Source organism: Zeus faber, assembly GCF_960531495.2.
Source record: "Zeus faber genome assembly, chromosome: 17".
Taxonomy (NCBI): Eukaryota; Metazoa; Chordata; class Actinopteri; order Zeiformes; family Zeidae; genus Zeus; species Zeus faber.
Window position 1 is genome coordinate 6654147 of NC_137204.1, and position 18192 is coordinate 6672338.

The 18192-nt window shown below is 42.0% G+C and overlaps 1 protein-coding gene across 2 annotated transcripts in view; it reads right to left on the bottom strand.

Annotated features, from left to right (window-relative positions):
- col5a1 (procollagen, type V, alpha 1) overlaps positions 1 to 18192 on the bottom strand; it is a 66051-nt gene that overhangs the window by 13675 nt on the left and 34184 nt on the right. For both annotated transcript variants that reach the window (XM_080017777.1, XM_080017776.1), the window contains exons 11-44: positions 17629 to 17691; positions 17400 to 17474; positions 15757 to 15849; positions 15526 to 15582; positions 15331 to 15384; positions 15164 to 15217; positions 15019 to 15072; positions 14843 to 14896; positions 14659 to 14712; positions 14166 to 14210; positions 13534 to 13587; positions 12957 to 13001; positions 11817 to 11870; positions 11607 to 11651; positions 11239 to 11292; positions 10683 to 10727; positions 10043 to 10096; positions 8992 to 9036; positions 8555 to 8608; positions 6237 to 6344; positions 5896 to 5949; positions 5714 to 5767; positions 5146 to 5190; positions 4927 to 4980; positions 4735 to 4779; positions 4292 to 4345; positions 4132 to 4185; positions 3967 to 4020; positions 3055 to 3162; positions 2653 to 2742; positions 2148 to 2201; positions 1942 to 2049; positions 925 to 1032; positions 33 to 86 (exon numbers count right to left, since the gene is read on the bottom strand). In XM_080017777.1, the coding sequence (XP_079873903.1) occupies positions 33 to 86; positions 925 to 1032; positions 1942 to 2049; positions 2148 to 2201; positions 2653 to 2742; positions 3055 to 3162; positions 3967 to 4020; positions 4132 to 4185; positions 4292 to 4345; positions 4735 to 4779; positions 4927 to 4980; positions 5146 to 5190; positions 5714 to 5767; positions 5896 to 5949; positions 6237 to 6344; positions 8555 to 8608; positions 8992 to 9036; positions 10043 to 10096; positions 10683 to 10727; positions 11239 to 11292; positions 11607 to 11651; positions 11817 to 11870; positions 12957 to 13001; positions 13534 to 13587; positions 14166 to 14210; positions 14659 to 14712; positions 14843 to 14896; positions 15019 to 15072; positions 15164 to 15217; positions 15331 to 15384; positions 15526 to 15582; positions 15757 to 15849; positions 17400 to 17474; positions 17629 to 17691 (2097 nt within the window). The remainder of the gene's footprint in view (positions 1 to 32; positions 87 to 924; positions 1033 to 1941; positions 2050 to 2147; positions 2202 to 2652; positions 2743 to 3054; positions 3163 to 3966; positions 4021 to 4131; positions 4186 to 4291; positions 4346 to 4734; positions 4780 to 4926; positions 4981 to 5145; positions 5191 to 5713; positions 5768 to 5895; positions 5950 to 6236; positions 6345 to 8554; positions 8609 to 8991; positions 9037 to 10042; positions 10097 to 10682; positions 10728 to 11238; positions 11293 to 11606; positions 11652 to 11816; positions 11871 to 12956; positions 13002 to 13533; positions 13588 to 14165; positions 14211 to 14658; positions 14713 to 14842; positions 14897 to 15018; positions 15073 to 15163; positions 15218 to 15330; positions 15385 to 15525; positions 15583 to 15756; positions 15850 to 17399; positions 17475 to 17628; positions 17692 to 18192) is intronic.

Here is an 18192-nt window from a genome sequence, read left to right on the forward strand (position 1 = left end):
GGAAGTTTAAGATGATGGAAGAAATGACTTACATGCTCTCCTTTATCGCCCTTGCTTCCCTTCTGACCCGGCTCTCCAAGTTCTCCCTGGGAAAGAGAATAAAAATGATCACAATGCACACTGTACTTACGGCAATAAGCAAGCTACTGTAATACATATTAAAAGCTGTGAAGCTATTTTTTTCATGCTAAATGGTCCGTAGTGAAACGCATCAAACCTCACCAGAAATAAATTCCTTGTAATATGTAAATGTACCTGGCAGAATACACTGATTGTGATTGTGATTCTGACGTGAAACCCGATGACGTCACCCCCCCGCACAATCAAATCACAGCCAAGCGGCGGAGGAGAGAAACTCGACACTGAATACGACATATTGGACTACTCCACAGAACCGGAAGCGTCATATTTAACACATTGGGATTTATCTACTCAGCCTCGAAGATGATAAATATAATTTCGACATCGTCCGACGTATGTGTTAGTGATATGCTCCTTTTTCTTTTCTGAATCATGATCTGTGTTAGCGGTGCAAAAAAAGACGATACGAAAGACTGCTATGTGATATTCCCGGGTACTTCACACTCTACAGTATCGTCATCGCTTCCACATGCTACGGGTTATAAGAGATTTATCTGATTTTAAGATCTTTATGTGTGGTTTAGGAGGGTTTTTAAGTGGCGTGAGTTGTTTTTTACTTCAGGAAATCCTTCCTCCATATCCACCACATCCTCTCATACTAAGTGTGTAGTGAATAGGACATTGACCAGTTTAGCACTGATGAGAGCTCCCGATCGAGGGCCTTTGTTTGTCTGCTGCAATTTAGTTGATTTTCAGTGTGTAAGTCAAATCATACGATTTGTTTTAATCAATTCCTCTAATTTAAATTAGTTGGAGTATTTTGGTGATGGTCGGTTCACTTACCTTGTCACCATCCTCTCCGGGGGGTCCGGGAGGTCCTCCTGGTCCTGGCAGACCCACGGGGCCCTGAATTCCGTCTCTACCGGCCGGGCCTTGAGGGCCTTTCTCTCCCTAATACACATTTTCATACAATGCATTGCGTGATTATCGGAATTTCATCTCAGTCATAGTCAATTCTGCTTCAGGGTACCCAACTTCTAATGCTGCATACTCGATACAGAAAACATATAGACAATCTATTACTTACACCATTAGTTTGAGGTCAACTGGACATAACAACTGACAAATAATCCATGTTTTATGCATTGGAGACCCCCTGACATCCATAATGAATATTATGACTCTTGGCATCCAATTTTATTGGGATATTCTCTGATACCAATATATCATATACATAGTGTTCATACAGATATCAGATAATAGCATCAGTACTGGTGCAGCACTAACTTAATTGTGAGGTGTATTGTTTTTATTTTTGTACGTATATTCTATTCACATTTTCAGTCAACAACAATGTTAACAATTCAACTTTAAAACAAAGGTAAGACAATCAAGGAATACATATTACAATATAATGAAAAAAAGAAAACAAACAAACGAAAACAAACAAACAAATAAAAATCGAAATAATAAAAATAAAAAATGAATATAAAGGAAAAATATATAAATTATGTTATTGCTATATATGCTATATTACTGTATAAAAGGGCATGAAAAAATATAAAAATATATAACAATAAAATCTATTTTAAATGTATTGACGATTTGTCATAAAAATAGTAAAAAGTAAAATGGTGCAAAGGTGTCTGTCTACAGGCTACATTATACACTGTAGTTCAGTGTATAGAAGTTGTAAATCAGATCTACAGAGACATCAACTAAGAATATGATTAATATATCAGATACAGAGGAAAAGAGGAAACAGTTCACGTGTATTCTTGAGAAATTATTATTATTACAAAATAATTTCCCCTCTATATGCTAGAAAATATCTAGGGGAGGAAAAAAAAATCTTCTTACCGGTCCACCTTTCTCTCCAGCAGGCCCCGGGGGTCCCTGATGACCAGGACGTCCAGTGAGACCAGTAGGCCCAGCTGGGCCAGCAGGACCACGTTCACCAGGAGAACCCTTTAGGAGGAAGCATAATAATTAATATGCTGATTAAATACTTAATAAATACCACAAAACAGGGAGAGGAAGCGGAGATATTTGGATCTTGTACTCACAGCAGGGCCAGGTGGGCCGTTCGGGCCTTCATTTCCTTTCAGGCCATGAGCCCCCTGCAGAGAGAGAGGGAGAGAGAGAGACAGAGAGAGAGAGAGAGAGGAAGAGAGAGAGAGAGAGAGAATTAAGGCTTTAGAAAATACATCTGTCACGGCAAAAGCACACACTCTTTCCTTGAACCCTGACTCCCTACATTTAAGCAGGCCTCGGTTTGAGCTTGAAAGCTCCCCCAAGAGTGCGAACTTGCAGAGCAAATCAAGGAAACCTATCCGTGAGCTTTGTGCTACAAAGAAGGAGGCATATGCCGCCTTTACTTTGGGATCCAAAAGATGACAGATGAAGAGATGAAGATGAAAAGTTTCACTCGGTTTTTCATTTACAAGGGGGCATTTGACAGTAGCAATTTTCGATTGACATATTTCTTTATTTATTTGACTCAAATTCATAAACTATCGTTTGTCGTCATTGAGTACTATAGAAGCTCTGAGTACAGGGAGCAACACTCACCATGGGCCCAGGCAGACCTCTCTCTCCGGGGAAACCTCTTGGACCTGGGGGGCCGTCCTTACCAGATGGACCAGAAGGGCCTGGGTCGCCCTGGGGAGCAGAAACGCAGCGATGTTAATCATCTGAGGCAGCTAGTAGTCTTTGCAATGGTAAGACTCTAACCTCATTCCACAAAATGAAAGTAACAATAATAGAGGCAGCAATATCAAAACAACTCCATCTAACTCTACTCTGAAAATGCTGCTGATGTTCCCTGCACTTATTGAAGGCTCTGCTTATGATGACTGTCATTTTTGGCTTGACGGATATTTAAAATTGACTTATTTACACTTGTTTTGGTTAAATGTGTCTGCTAAATGACATCACGTGAAGTTATTTAAAAAGAAAATGCATTTCACTAACCTTGGCCCCTTCTTTTCCCGCGGCTCCGGGAAGACCCTGCTCTCCAGGCGGGCCTGGGGGTCCTGGGTGGCCTCGATCTCCCATCGGTCCGGTCTCACCGGTCGGTCCCTAAGATTCAGAGATAATAGCATCAGTGAAGGAAAATACAGTCCTGAGTCGAAACCTTGCAGAAAGGGGAGGAGGGGAGGGAGTATGGTTCCGATTGAAAGACACAAAGAATGACAACGGCAAGGACATTAAAAAGGACAAATTGTGACGAGCCCGAGAATGTGTTAGTGCGTTCCACAACGGAGCATTGGAAGGATCAGCGTGTGCTGTGTGGGAGGCCAGTTAGTCACCAAGGCTGCATACTGCATATAATCACTGCTCTCAATTAGCATTAACAAAAAGGGCTGGGAGGAAATGGCTGTTCAATGAATAATGCATGAACAGCGCATTTCTAATATCAGAGAGGAAAAAGCTTGCCAGTAAACCCCCGTGAGACACATACAGGTACGATGGTAAATCTGCCTTTATTGGTCACACAAACACACCAAACACCGACAAAAAAACAAGAACTGTGATACGGCCCCTAATACTTACCTATATCAATCGAACAGTTACTGCTAATGCCTTCTGAAAACAAATTACGAACAATATCATCCGCGGCGAGGGTGGTGATAATGGTGTTTTTCACTCGCACTGGCGTTGTATGGAGAGGAATACAAATGATTGTTTGTTTAGCCGACGCTCTATAAAATGTATTTTCTTAACTGCGCGCCGTGGGGAACTCAAATCAATAGAAGCGACTGAGAGAGAGAAAGGGTCTGCAATCAAATCAAGCGGCGAAGCCACGATCCATGCACGCGGCCCTTTGTGCATGAGGAGGGATAACTAGAGCGATCTGAGGAGCGCAATGCCGGGATTCCTTACCTGAGGTCCGACCACGCCCGGGGGGCCGGGAGGGCCCGTCTTGCCTTGGAAACCCTTTGGATGAAAGGAACCGTTAGGACCGTTTTTGGCATGGCAGGAAATTAAACGATGAGCTCTAAAAAGACATTTTGAGAAACATTTGATTCAGGAGCAGGTTTTACTCACAGTCTCTCCTCTCTGTCCAGGGTGTCCGGGCAGTCCATCTTTCCCAGCAGGTCCCTGGGATGGAAAGATATAATCAATTTCTTATCCTAAATATACATTCAGTAGATACTTTTAACTCTGTAATGTCCTTAAGTCCTATGTAGGCTCAATTTGTACTCACAGGCGGGCCTTTTGGTCCTGGGAATCCAGTTGGTCCTTGGGGGCCTGGCAGGCCCTGAAACAAATAACACATGGACTTCTTATCAATATCTTTCTGTATTCATTGTTTGTTTTATTGCATTGCTGCATTTCACTATATGATTTATTTTTGTTTATGTGTGTAAAGCATCTTTGAGTACCTCTCAAATAACTACACAAATACAATGTATTTTTATTTTTATTATTATATAACAATACTTCAAATTAGGGGTTCAAATGAAATTACATTTGACTAAAATGAAGTAATAAATGATAATCGATATATTATAGAAATATTGTACTTTTGACTCAAATCAAATGACATGATAATAGCTTTAAGATATATTGTACATTTGGCAAAAATAAAAAGATGCATGATAAAAGCTATAGATGCAGTGTATGGTAGATATGATAGATGTGACATACCCTCTCACCAAGTGGCCCTGGAGGACCGTCACTTCCTGAGTTACCCTAAAGTGATGACAAAAAGTATTAGATTGGTTAAAATGTGTTAAATACTGTGTCCAATTAAAGGGGGTTGGTTAACTGTGGTGTTATATAATATAATATAATATAATATACTGTAATAAAATATCTGGGTCGGTTATTGAGCCACACCTTTGGTCCTGCTTTGCCGGTGGGTCCTCTGGGTCCCCTCTCGCCGCGTGGTCCCTTCACAGAGATAAAACATTTACTATCGAGAACTATGTAAGAAATTCATGAATCCACTGATGTCAGCGTTCGCAATACACTCCTTCATGAAATTTGCACGAGAGATGATGAGTCCAACTGTTGCCTAGCAACCTCAGCCAGACCCATTCAGCTGGGTGGACTTACGGTCGGTCCTCGCTGTCCTCTGGGTCCCGCTTTTCCTGCCGTTCCCTGCAGACGGACAGAATAACCTTTAAGCTTAAATCACCTTCAAATTGTATATTAAGAAAAGGGATGATATTAAAAAAGGTGTAATTTTTAATTAGTTTCGAGCGCAATTAAATGTAATCTTTTAAATGCTGTAAAAGGATGTACTGTGAATGCCGCGATCTCTCTTCCTTCTTGCGTTTTTGGGTTTGGTGCAAAACCCAAACATTTTTGTTTTTGTAGCGATGAAAAAGCTCTTTTTAAGCTCTTAGAAACAATCCATTACTCTTGGAGGTGAGCTAATGGCCCCGGCGCCCCTTAAACCAAGTAAATGAAACGTCGCCCAAGTGGCACAAAGTGATAAACACACTTTCGCTACTCTTAAAATTTGTAGTGTGAGCGGCAATGGCAAGGGCAATTGTCTTTATTGTAGAACCCTGTCGGAAATTTCTGCGTGTGGAGCTAAACAGCAAGGCTCCAATGATCGGCCCACTAGCAATCCAGCCCTTTGAAGAATGGAGAATACTAAGACATCTGACTGACATACCCGGGTTCCTTTTTCCCCGTTGGCTCCAGGGAAACCTTGGAAACCCTGAGATCCCTGTAAGAGAGAGAAAGGCTGTCATTCACACATTCAATACCTTAATTATTAAAACCCCATATTGATAATAAATGTATATCAATCAATGCCTGTCCTATATAATAATCAGTGAAACTACAAGGACTTACCTTTGGTCCTTGTCTTCCTGGGTAACCCGGCAGTCCAGGAACTCCCAGTTTACCCTGTGAAAAGCACATACATATTTAAATGTACAGGCATTCGTTCATGGGAAATCATTTGAAATTGATTGAAAGGATTTATGGTGTATTTTATATTCACTGGACATTTCTTAGTGATGAAAACAGAATCATATACTAATTTCCCAAGTTAGTTGTGCTGTATAATTTTCCTCAAATTATGAATGAATCAAGTGTAATCAAAACCACATTCAACACTAATAATGGAAACACTGAACACATCAAATAATTTCCCAGTTATTTCACTCCCAGAATGGCCAGTATGAGCCTACCTTTTCACCGTTGGGACCCAGTGGTCCGGAGTCACCGGGAAGGCCAGAGCGTCCTTTGGGGCCCTCGGGGCCGTCCTCTCCCCTGGGTCCTAGGGCTCCAAGTTCTCCCTGCGAGGCACAATGCGCAACCAGTCTCATTTCACACGTTGAATTACTAATGGAAATGACCCACCTTCATCTCAACAGTAACACTAAGGGGCGGTTATGTGGAACCAGATTAGCACCATACAGGACACACCAGACACTTAGACTAAATCACACTTAGATTCAATTACAATTTTAACATAGACTAACTGAAATAGTCTTTCTCAGCCGTGGTTTAAAATGGTCCCAGACTTAAAAAAATCCAATTGCGGGTGTCTTGGTGGCTCAACTGGATAAGTGCATGTACCATATGGTAAAACACCTGCAGCAACCTGGGCTCAAATCCAGCCTGCAGTCATTTACTGTGTGTTTCTCTATCTTAAAAAACAAAACAAAAAAAAACTGCTCAAAAAATGTAAAACAAAATAAATATATACATGATTTCCAGGAGGAAGATCAGAGTCTTAGATCAAACCCAGCCGGTGCAGGTTAAAATGAAGATGAATGCATGTGGCCTCCAGGTCGACCTTGACAATAGTGAAAATGGATTAAGAGCCTGGACTAAGAGCAGCACCACGACCAGACAGAAGGAGCCGACTAGTCCTCCATTACCTTTGTCTAGGACTTCAATGAAGCAACCTCTCAGAAAGGTATATCTGGATTAATTTGGTTATTGTTATTTTAGTCCTGATTTCGATTAAGCCCGGTCTGCAAAACCGCCCCTCGATCATTCAGTGAATAATAATAATAATAATAATAACTTAAATTTATATAGCGCCTTTCAAAAAACCCAAGGTCACTTTACAGGAGAGGGGCAGGGGGGGGGGACTGTGGACTTTGAAAACCCATTCCACATCTAAGTATCTCTACAACATCATCATCTTCACATCCATGTGACGGATGCAGCACCATTGGAATATATAAAGGGGAACACAAGTGCCTCTACAAAACCTGTGCAACTGACAGCGCAAAGAGTGCAGCGACTAACAAATTGACTTGCGCTGATCCTGTTTTACCATGTCCTGCACAGACGTTGTGAGGGCACTGTCATTGCCTGGTTGTCTAAGGGTTGCTTTCCCTTCTAGATGTGCACTAGCAGACCAGATGCTAAACGACAGGCTACAAACTCCTTCCGACGTTCGTCCATCGCAGACGAGCCGCTGGAGTGTGAAAGGTATTCAGATAAGCCTGCATGCATAAGCACAAATATACCATACAGACACACGCACGCATGCACGCGCGCGTGCGCACACACGCGCACACACACACGCAGAGAGGGCTCCAGTCCACATAAAAAGACATCACGCAAACTAGCCTTGACTTACATGGGCTAACCCCAAGCAGCAGACTTTAAATTTGCACAATCTCTCACACACACACACACACACACACACACACACACACACACACACACACACACACACACACACACACACACACACTTTGCTTGGCATGCTTGGAAACGGAGGTGTGGGGGGGTATTTAGATTCCGGTCCACGCTCGGCGTCTCCTCTTGAGCGTGGGTGCCTTTAAAATCTCGGCTTTCATCAGGATTTGCTATGTACGCAGCAGAAGACAGGCTGTAGCTTCACATCTGTCTTCCCGAGCTTGACGGGGTTTAAACTGCCGACGGGTCCCCTTTCTTTTTTTTTGGTTCATCAGAATACAGCCTTGTTAAGGATTTTTGGGGTTCGATGTTTGAAGTGAGGGGGTAGGGCAAGTTATGTGTGGTTTTTTTTGTTTTTTTTGTTGTTGTTGCAGTTTTTCTACAGTTTTACAACCTCATTCCCTAATGCAATCGAGAAGAAGGGAATACGTGAATATAACGGTGAGCGCACATTTTAAACCGGTCTCCCTAGGTCAAAGCAAATCGGTTCATCAGTAGAAGTCACTGGGAAGTGTTTTTTAGGGGAAGGAATCAGGTCTTGGTGTTGGTGGTTTTTGCTGTGAGGACGACACCTTGCTTTGGACATAACGGGCGTTATCAGCAATTCCTCTGTGGCATACACAGTAAGTTTGGGTCATGAGGACGGAGGCGGTCAATGTGTTCAGTCAGTGCTAATAAAGGTCGCCTCCTCCATGTCCTGTCTCAAATTACTGTTTTGCGAACGTCTCAGGAACCTGTCCGTCTACACTTTGTCAAATTAAACCACATGGGAGCACAAAATTGACTGACCAAAAGGTAGAATCTCCTTCTGTTGAATTCATTGACAATATAGCATCTTGTGTCGTACCCTGTCTCCCTTGATGCCCATGTCGCCCTTGAAGCCGGGGAATCCGTCCTCTCCCTAGGAAACAGGGGAAAAAATTGTTGAAAAACATGTTGGAAATCATTTGGGTTGGTAGGTGTTTAACACACACGCAGCCACGCGCCGTCTTCTCAAAGTTCCCTGTTGCCATGGCAACCCTTGATCTCACCTTCCCACCAACATCAGTCAGATACGCTTGTCGTGTATGAGAACAATGAACATAACACCCAAGATTATCATTATGATCGCTGCCGCGTGCTCTAATTACGGACACCGTTTCCAATTTTTGGGGGGGAGCAGGAAGCGCCAGAGTCTACGGTACCTGGAGGACAGCGGATTTAAATGAATTCATACAGCCCCCCACCCCCCTAAAAAAAAAAATAAACACCACAATCTATTTGAAATTCCATATATTTACATACCTTTTCACCCTTGTGTCCTTTCAGACCCCGGACGCCGTCGGCTCCCTGGGAGGCAGAGACGGGCAGTGTTATTGAATTCAGTGTTATCGTGGTATTAGAAAAGAGGATTATCCTTATGAAAAGGAAATACTATGACTGTAAACCGATGTCATTATATTCAAGTGATTTTGTGATTTTGAAGTGAATTTTGTTCCAAATCCCTGTGTGAGTCATTGACACGACGGTCCCATTTTTTGGTGCCCGAATCAATTCTCATTAAAAAAATAAACTAGATGAAGACACGTGTGAAATAGAAAGAACCCCTGTACAGTGAAGTAAGCTCAATTTGAAACCGCTTTACATTTTTTTAAGGTCATTCATTTTGGGAGTTTTGTGGCTTAAAACGCCAAAAATGTCAGGCGGTGCAGCTGTGTTTTAGACTGTGAATAAAGAAAATACGTATTATTTTACAAAATCAAAAAACATCAATGCATGTATCTCAATATTTGTTTCTACCACCCTTAAAAAACCTTATTTGTCATTGAGCCATTTACTCTAACTGCAGAAAATTGATTGTACGTCTTGCTAATAATTCACAGCTGAAGGTTATATATACAGCATACTGTATATATAAATATGTTTACTATGGGTCTAGCCTGCTGTCTGGTACAAAGAGGGAGGCGATTTAGCCAGGTTCCAGCCATCTCATCTGATGAAGAGCTGTTTGTTAGACGTCAAACCGCCGGTGTGATCTTTTCCCCAGGTGGAGGCTTTAATGAGTTTGACCTGCCAACCTCCTCTTTGCCAGGATCATCTGATGTAATTTGCTACTGGTTCTGCAGCCTGAATAGCATTAGATCAATGTGGGAGAGCCATGGGCCGTTAGGTCAGAAATAGCAGCGTGTTGCTTGGCGCAGATTGAGCCACTAGTGCCCCCATACGAACAGGATTAGCCTCAGAGGGCTCGAACGGAAATCGCTTCACTTTGTGAACTCTGGGTTAAAAGGATCATGATTGGCTGCTGCCCGTTAACATTTTTAAAGTTCGGTATAACTTTCTGCCATAAACTCACCTTCACACCACGAGGCCCAGGATAGCCAAGGGGTCCTTGTGGACCAGCGGGGCCCTAGGGAGAGAGAATGACATTTGATGAGGGCTTGTTTTATTCACAAAAGGATGTGTGAAAATGTCATCATTTTGGGGCAGTTTCCCGGACACAGACTAGGTCTAATCTCACTTTTAATCTGGACTATCTGAAATTGCCTTTCTCAGCCATTGTTTGAAAAAGTCTCAGACTTTGGTTTAAAAAATATGGTTTCCAGAAGGAAGGCTTAAATTAAACCTGGCCAGAGGCAAGTATATTTTCGGATGAATGGATGTGGCCTCCAGGTTGACCTTGACAATAGAGAAGATGGATTGTCTGAACTAAGACCAGCACCAAGACCATACAGAAGGAGCTGACTTGTCCTTCATTACCTCCTAGTTTTAGTCTACGACTTCCTAGTTTAGAACTAATTCAGCAATGTCTAAGAAAGGCATATTTCAATTCTGGATTAATCTAAACAGGATTAGTTGAGTCCTGATTTTGATTAAACCCCGTCTGCAAAACTGGCCCACAGAGTTACATGCAGCTGTGCCTTCTCAATGTAATATGATTTATTAAATAGGACAGAGAAAACAATGCAGCTCATGCAGCCAACATGAAAACCTACCATGTGTCCTTTGTCTCCGGATGGTCCTTCCTTTCCAGGGTGACCCTGTGAATTATTAAGAGAAAGCCTAATTAAGTCTCTCATACTCATACCAGAATAATTACGGTCATAAATACTGCAGCGCTGGCAATCATTATGGCCCTACTCTGTAAAACAATTGGAGGGCATATCAAACCGGAGAAGGCCGTTTAAATAAGAGTCTTTGTGATGTGGATTGGGCCCTTCAATGTATGGTGATTATGAGGCACTACAGGCTATTACTGGGCCGTTCACAACAACCACTGTTTTATCCTCTGCCACGTCTCAGATGGGTTTAAGGAAACAAGAGATGCGAGAAATGAGAGTAAAAGACAGAGGATGGAGATCTGGAGTGAGTATAGCGGATGAATCAGGGACAAACGTGAGTCAGTTAGGTTTTAGTTTCTAGTGTGTGTGTGTGTGTGTGTGTGTGTGTGTGTGTGTGTGTGTGTGTGTGTGTGTGTGTGTGTGTGTGTGTGTGTGTGTGTGTACTCTATACGTCTCACCATATCTCTATGTATGTGTGTCTCTTTCTTACCGGGGGGCCGTCAGCTCCCGGCATCCCTGGCAGGCCTGGTTTCCCAGTAGGACCCTGAGAGGAGAAGGACAAAGAGGATGTTGAGGATGGTACCTTGAGCCAGGTCAGGTCTGCTGTACAATATATTAGAATAGAAAATTTTATATTGAATAAATATTTAATAAAAATTAAAAAAAATTATAAGATTAATACAATTTCATAAAAAATATTATTAAAATATATTTTCCCCTAGTGAAAAAATGACCAAGTGTATCAAGATTTTTGAAAAAAAACTTTAATTTATTTAATCATTGGAATTAAAATCTATTTGATAAAACTCAAAACAAAACACCTCAACATTTTTGTTTTTGAACTGAATGGATCATTACCTTCTCTCCTGGGGATCCAATGGCTCCCTGTGGCCCTGCAAGTCCCTGTGAAGAGCACAAGTTATATTCATCAGAACATACAGTGTAAATACATATTTACTTGTTTTTTTATGTGAGTTAATTTCAATGCGTGAAGGTCATAATATGTTATTTCAGTATCCTGTCCACAATGACTATTTACCAGGTGGTTATATTCCCATGGATACGTACCTGAGCACCGGGGTTTCCCTGCTGTCCAGGGGGACCCGGCTCTCCTTGAGGTCCCTAAAGATATAATGAACACAGTTCATGGAAATTAAATCCTAAATAGGTTTTTCATCACAAATATGTAGGCTCTCCTTATTATTTATTTATTTTAAGGCTCTCCTTGTATATTTGCAGGTTTTAAAACGAAATAATTGGGAATACTGATTAAAGCCGACATTATTACCTTACACACACACACACACACACACACACACACACACACACACACACACACACACACACACACACACACACACACACACACAGACACACACACACATTCAAACACGCACACACACACACACACACATTCAAACACGCACACACACACTCTCTCACACTTACTTCCCTAATGAAAGAAACTGCTGAACCTCAAACTCAAAATACCCTGCCTCTCAGATAATTGACAATCAATTATGCCCCCCAACCCCCCAGTCCAGGAGCCTGGAAAGATGTGGATCTTCCATCTCTTCTTAATTGGAACATTCTCAGCAGACGGGCCGCTCCGGCTGTCATTATGGCCGGGTGCTTCTTTTCAAATGGACCTGGGATAGTGCTGGTGGACTTCTCAAATGGGCCTCAATACAGCCTGTCTATTCTCCATTAGCCGCAGAGTGTGTCTTGTGAGCGTATAGGTGTGTGAGTGTGTGTGCGCGCGTGTGTGAAAGGTTTATTTTTGCAGGTCATTCGATTCGACTGCTTTCAGTATCGGCTAGCTACACGACCAGCATGTTAATACTGAGTAATATTTTGTTCCAAAACATAAATATATATATATATAGATAAATATAATGTGTGTGTGTGTGTGTGTGTGCGTGCGTGCGTGCGTGCGTGTGTGTGTGTGTGTGTGTGTGTGTGCGCGTGTGTGAGAAGGAGGGACGGTATTTGAGCACATATGCACTAATAGCGTGCATTAGAGGGTGAAATGGACTGGAGGAGAAGTGGATGGGGCTAATGCTTTTTTTTTTTTTTTATGTGTAAAATATTTAAACTCTTGTGTTTTCTTAGCATGTTTGTATACCACGTTATTATTAATATTATTATGATTATGATGATTATTATTATTATTATTATTATTTTCCATTCAATTTTGACTCTACTCACAATGTTTCCTTTGGGTCCCGAGTGGCCGTCCATACCAGTAACACCCTGAAACAGAGGAGATGAAAAAAAAAAAATTAACGTCTGAGTATATACATAGGAGCAAGGAAAATATGACGGCGTATCAAGTACTAGATATTTATCAAACTTTTTTTTACTTACTTACTTTAAAAAATAATAGTGACATTAAATTTACTTGTATTTTATATATGGAAGCTTGTTTATCTGTTTGCTTGCTTACTCTATGAAAATGGCTTTATTGAATGATTTATACTAGTTTTTGTTTTGACATTTAAATAGGACACCTGTTGTCTTTGTGAAGTAGATCCAACAAAACAAACTTAAACAATTAAAATATGCCCACAAACTCCATTCTGAGTGGTTACAGCTGAGGTCATTACCATGCATTACTGTGCGGGTGTATGTTTGAAACAAACTGCATTTATTATTTCCCTGTGGTAGAAATGACTTCAATGTTTTTATACCAAAAACAAAATAAAAACCAAAAACAAAATGAAAAAAAACAAAACTCATGAATGAATAAATCAATGTTTGTGTGAGGACTGATGTGAGGACTTACAGGGGGTCCGGGAGAACCCTGAGGTCCCTTGGGTCCCAACAAGCCACGAGGACCCTGAAGAACGAGCGGAGGAAATCGTATTAATGTCGGTATCAAAACCGCGTTGGCTTTCACAGCAAATACATGTCTTGCTAAATCAAGCGCATGTAAACTTTAATTTCCCAAGGCTGTGTTTGTCTGCCCGTCTGTTTTGAATTCCAGCGCTTGACTCAAAACAATTTCCTCACACATTGTTGCTGACCATTAACTCCAAACCGATCTAACACCCCCTGCTGGTCAAAGAAAATAATGACACCCTAATAGCAGTCAGAGTCGGCTCCCCTCCATCCTTTGCTCTTCTTACATTCTGTCTTAATAGATGAAAAGCTCTTCTATCGTGAACATTTTATCTACTTTTTCCCAACAGACAATGTATAAGAAATAAGTAAAATACAGTTTGATTAACATTTACTTAAAGAAAGTGCTCCAATAATCGTCTTGACAGTATAATGCAGCACACATGCTTCTGATGGTATATTGAGAACAACTGCATCCTGATTTCTTATTTGACTGACATTCTATGGTGGCGGGGTGGAATAAAAATGCAAAAATGTATGTTCCTTCATTGTAAAACAATGAATGATGTCACTCACGGATTCGCCAGGGAGTCCCCTGGGTCCGATCTCTCCATCATCTCCCTGTGAGACAGTAGAGCAGACAGTCAGGATGTGGCACAGGCCAGGATGTGAATGACAATGGGGAGGGTTGTAGCAGAATGGAAGTGGGGAAGTGTGATGATGATGAAGTCAAACCGAAAGGCGTATGAAAGTGCAGATAGGAGAACGACAGTAATATAGGAGATAAACTGGGTTGTTGGTTTGAGGGGTAATCAGCACAATCAGGGGACATGAGAGATAATGCTTTGGCGGCGTGCAGAATCAGATGTTGATAAGTAGACTTACAGAGAATGGAAAATTGAGACAAAAAGATGAATGTAGGAAGGAAATAGGAAAATAAGGAGAGGCAGGGTTCGATATTTGTACATATCCATCTTTTTAATGCGTATCAATGACGTTACATAGACAGAACATTAAGACCGCATAACTCATTTACTATGGAAACACAGTAAAAATAAATGATGCTTACTCTTTCTCCATCCTCTCCAGTGGAACCAGGAGGTCCAGAGGGCCCAGGTTCACCCTATGAGAGTACACCAAACATAAAACGGTGGCACAGCACAACCGTGCATACACAAAACACACACACACACACGTGCGTATTTTGTATGTTTATCTATGTGTGTGTTCACACACACTTCTGGAAAACTTACCCGATGTCCCTTTTCACCAGGAAGCCCAGCCAGCCCATCAAAACCTCGGTCTCCCTGAGGACAGGAGTACACAATTTAATTTCCAGGTGAGGCTTATAATGTGATTTATGGCATATCATGTCGTATATAAATGTCATATTGATCATCAAGATAAAAGCACAAAAAAAGAACCGCACCTTGGTTCCAGTTTGGCCTGGCATTCCCCTGGCGCCATCGGCTCCAGCTCGGCCCTGCAAGAACGGCATTGATGATTATCATTGAGAGAAACATGGCTCATTAGTTTACTACGCATGAGGAAACTTGGTGTCACCGTCTGCGTACCCTTCTGCCCGGCTTTCCAAAAGGTCCAGGAGATCCCAAAGGGCCACGCGGTCCCTAGAACAAAAAAACATAACGCTCCAGTGTCTTTTTGGATAGGACATGTGGAGAGAGGTAAAATGGCAAAAAAAGGAAAGGCAGTGAGGTGTCCAGCCTCTGCAGACTCTTACCTGAGGACCGGACTCTCCAGACTCTCCCTTCAGTCCAGACACACCAGGATTCCCCTGGAGAAAAAAATAAAGACATTCATCACCATTATACATGCACTATATATGCTTGCTGCAAACCAAACTCTAAAATCCATTTCTTCTATTATTCTATATTTCCAGTGCACACTGAAGTGTTAGTACATCTGTAGTACATACCAGAGGGCCTGGTCTACCAGTCAAACCCATTGGTCCTGTGGGGCCACGCATAGCCAGCTGAAAGGGAATGAGGATAATTCTTTAGCCAGGTGTATGTGTCTTGTTTAGACTGATGTATGTATATGTATGTCGATGTCTGTAGACATACGTATGAATTTGTCTGCATTAAAAGTATATAGTCCATGAAATGTGTTCATGGTTACGAAGGGTGGCTTAGGTATAAACTCTTACCCTAGCTTGCTGCATGATGGCTTGCATCTGGGATTCCTGGGCGGACATAGCCGGTCCCTTCTGTCCAGAGTCACTTCCGGAGCTAAACCGGAACTATGGAGGGAACCGAAGAACAGTGAGATCCACGGAGCAGAGTTCATGTACACAGTCCGCTTCAACACAGGTGATAATGATGTGCAGCGGGCAGATAGTTAGGAATGGGTCAACCTCATTCAGCATGTAATAATCAATATTCTATTGTATTGACTGCACATTGAAAAATATGTGTAGTATTATTGGTCCTGTACATGCCTTTAAATTATGCAAAAGATGTGGGCTTCTAAGAAGAAAAGCTGCCAAGAAATCAGAGATAGTGTAGCCAGGACGGAGAAATACTGACAGCGCTGTATCCGTTATACTGACATCTCGTGGTAAAAACTTAGAATTGCATCAAGTGTCAAGTAGACATTGCGGTGCAACGCACGGTTCACTGCCAGGCATCTAGAGATTGGTTTCATATCACAGTATGTAGAGGGCAGATCTAACAGTACACTAGTAAAATACCAAGCAGAGATCAATGACTGGAACATTTCTACTGAGTAACAAAATAAAAACAACATTTTACTCCAGGTCCAAGTTTTAGTTGTCACTATATCGTGTGCATATCAACCAACGTAGCTGTCTGGGGTTGGATTGTTTCTTTTTTAATATTTCTCTATACAGTGTCCTCTATGCCTCCATGTACTTACAAAAATAACTTACCCTCTGAATAATGAACATAACTAGACCAACTTGGATAATTATATGGCAAGAAAGAGGTCATAATCAATAACCGAAGTGACATCTCACAATAATCACAAATGTACATATAAAATATGGGGCTTGACCAATATAATTGATTTTACACTTAAATGACGCCATGGTATACACTCACCGCTACGAGAAAACAATTCTCATTCGAGTCGGGAGCACTAGAATCAAATTTCAGGCAGTAATAAAGCAGACAGGCCGCAATTCCTGTCCAGACACAGGGCCCTACCACACCACATGGCTTTGCCAGACAGCGCTACGGAACCTTAAAACCACAATCACACATCTGCAAAACGAATCAGCCAACAGCAGCAGGACTCGCTGGTCACTAAGTGGCAGGCAAGAGTAGCCAGGTAGGAAATAAACAGTCAGCACCACTGCGAATGCTTCATGACGACACCTCGCCCTAGAACATGCAGACCAGATTCACATTTATTCATCAAGTGTCTTCAAGTAGCTTTATACCGTTCTGTAATTTAAAGGAGCTGAACTGTGATAGAAGGATCATTAACGCCATCGGTGCTGCCAGCACCCATGATGCATGAGGCCACCACGAGGGGGTGCTAGAGTACAAAGTTACACGTCAGAGGGCTAAGTGAGATGGATCCATCAACATAAAAGGGTTTGATAGGAAACTCCCAACATTCCAGGAGAATGTGTAAAGCGCTCCTGGAAGGTATCGATCACTGAGGGAAACACACGCATTCTAGCCAAATGCAAGGCACACAGGTCGTCGCCACACGGACAACTCTTCATACGTTTCGCAAGTTGTTACATTTAAAATGAATTTAACACCAGGAAAAAAAAAATGAATAAGGGAACAGAGGTTACGAGGCATTTTAGCATGTACTCACAGGCAACATCATAACAGTTCCTGCGGGTCCTGGCAGTCCATCAGCGCCGGGAAGACCAGAACGACCTGGGGGGCCCTGTGCACACACACACACACACACACACACACACACACACACACACACACACACACACACACACACACACACACACACACACACATTCAAGTGTAGTTACAGCCCACATCCCCACACCGTTTAAAAACGTACTGTTATGACTTTTGCTTCTTACCCTCTCTCCAGAATCTCCGGGGCTGCCTGGAGGTCCGGAGGAACCCGGAGGTCCGGGGAGACCCTGTTTGGAACAAAAATATGTTGTCAGACCATAAAACATCAATGACATAACACACAATGAACAAAAAGAATCTACTGAGCTGCACCTTTCATCGTATCTCTTGTAAAATGTTTGCACATGGAGGAAAGGAATGTATGAGGCAATGCGGGACAGCTCGTAAGTGGTATTTTTTTCCCTGTATTTTTCCTTTTTTTTTTGTTGTGTCTTGCTTTGATGACTTAATGGCTTTTTCCCCCCCGGTGTCAATATGGAAAAAGCTCAATAGGTAATGAACTTTTTTTTTTTACATTCAGATAAGTCCAACTCTCCAGAGTGTGACATGGCATTTGTCACTAACTTTGCTGAAGGATTCAGGTTGGCAAATCACCCTGCGACAATCAAACCAAAATATTGAATATTTATTCCAAAATGCAAGAGATGTGTGTGTGTGTGTGTGTGTGTGTGTGTGTGTGTGTGTGTGTGTGTGTGTGTGTGTGTGTGTGTGTGTGTGAAAAGAGAAAG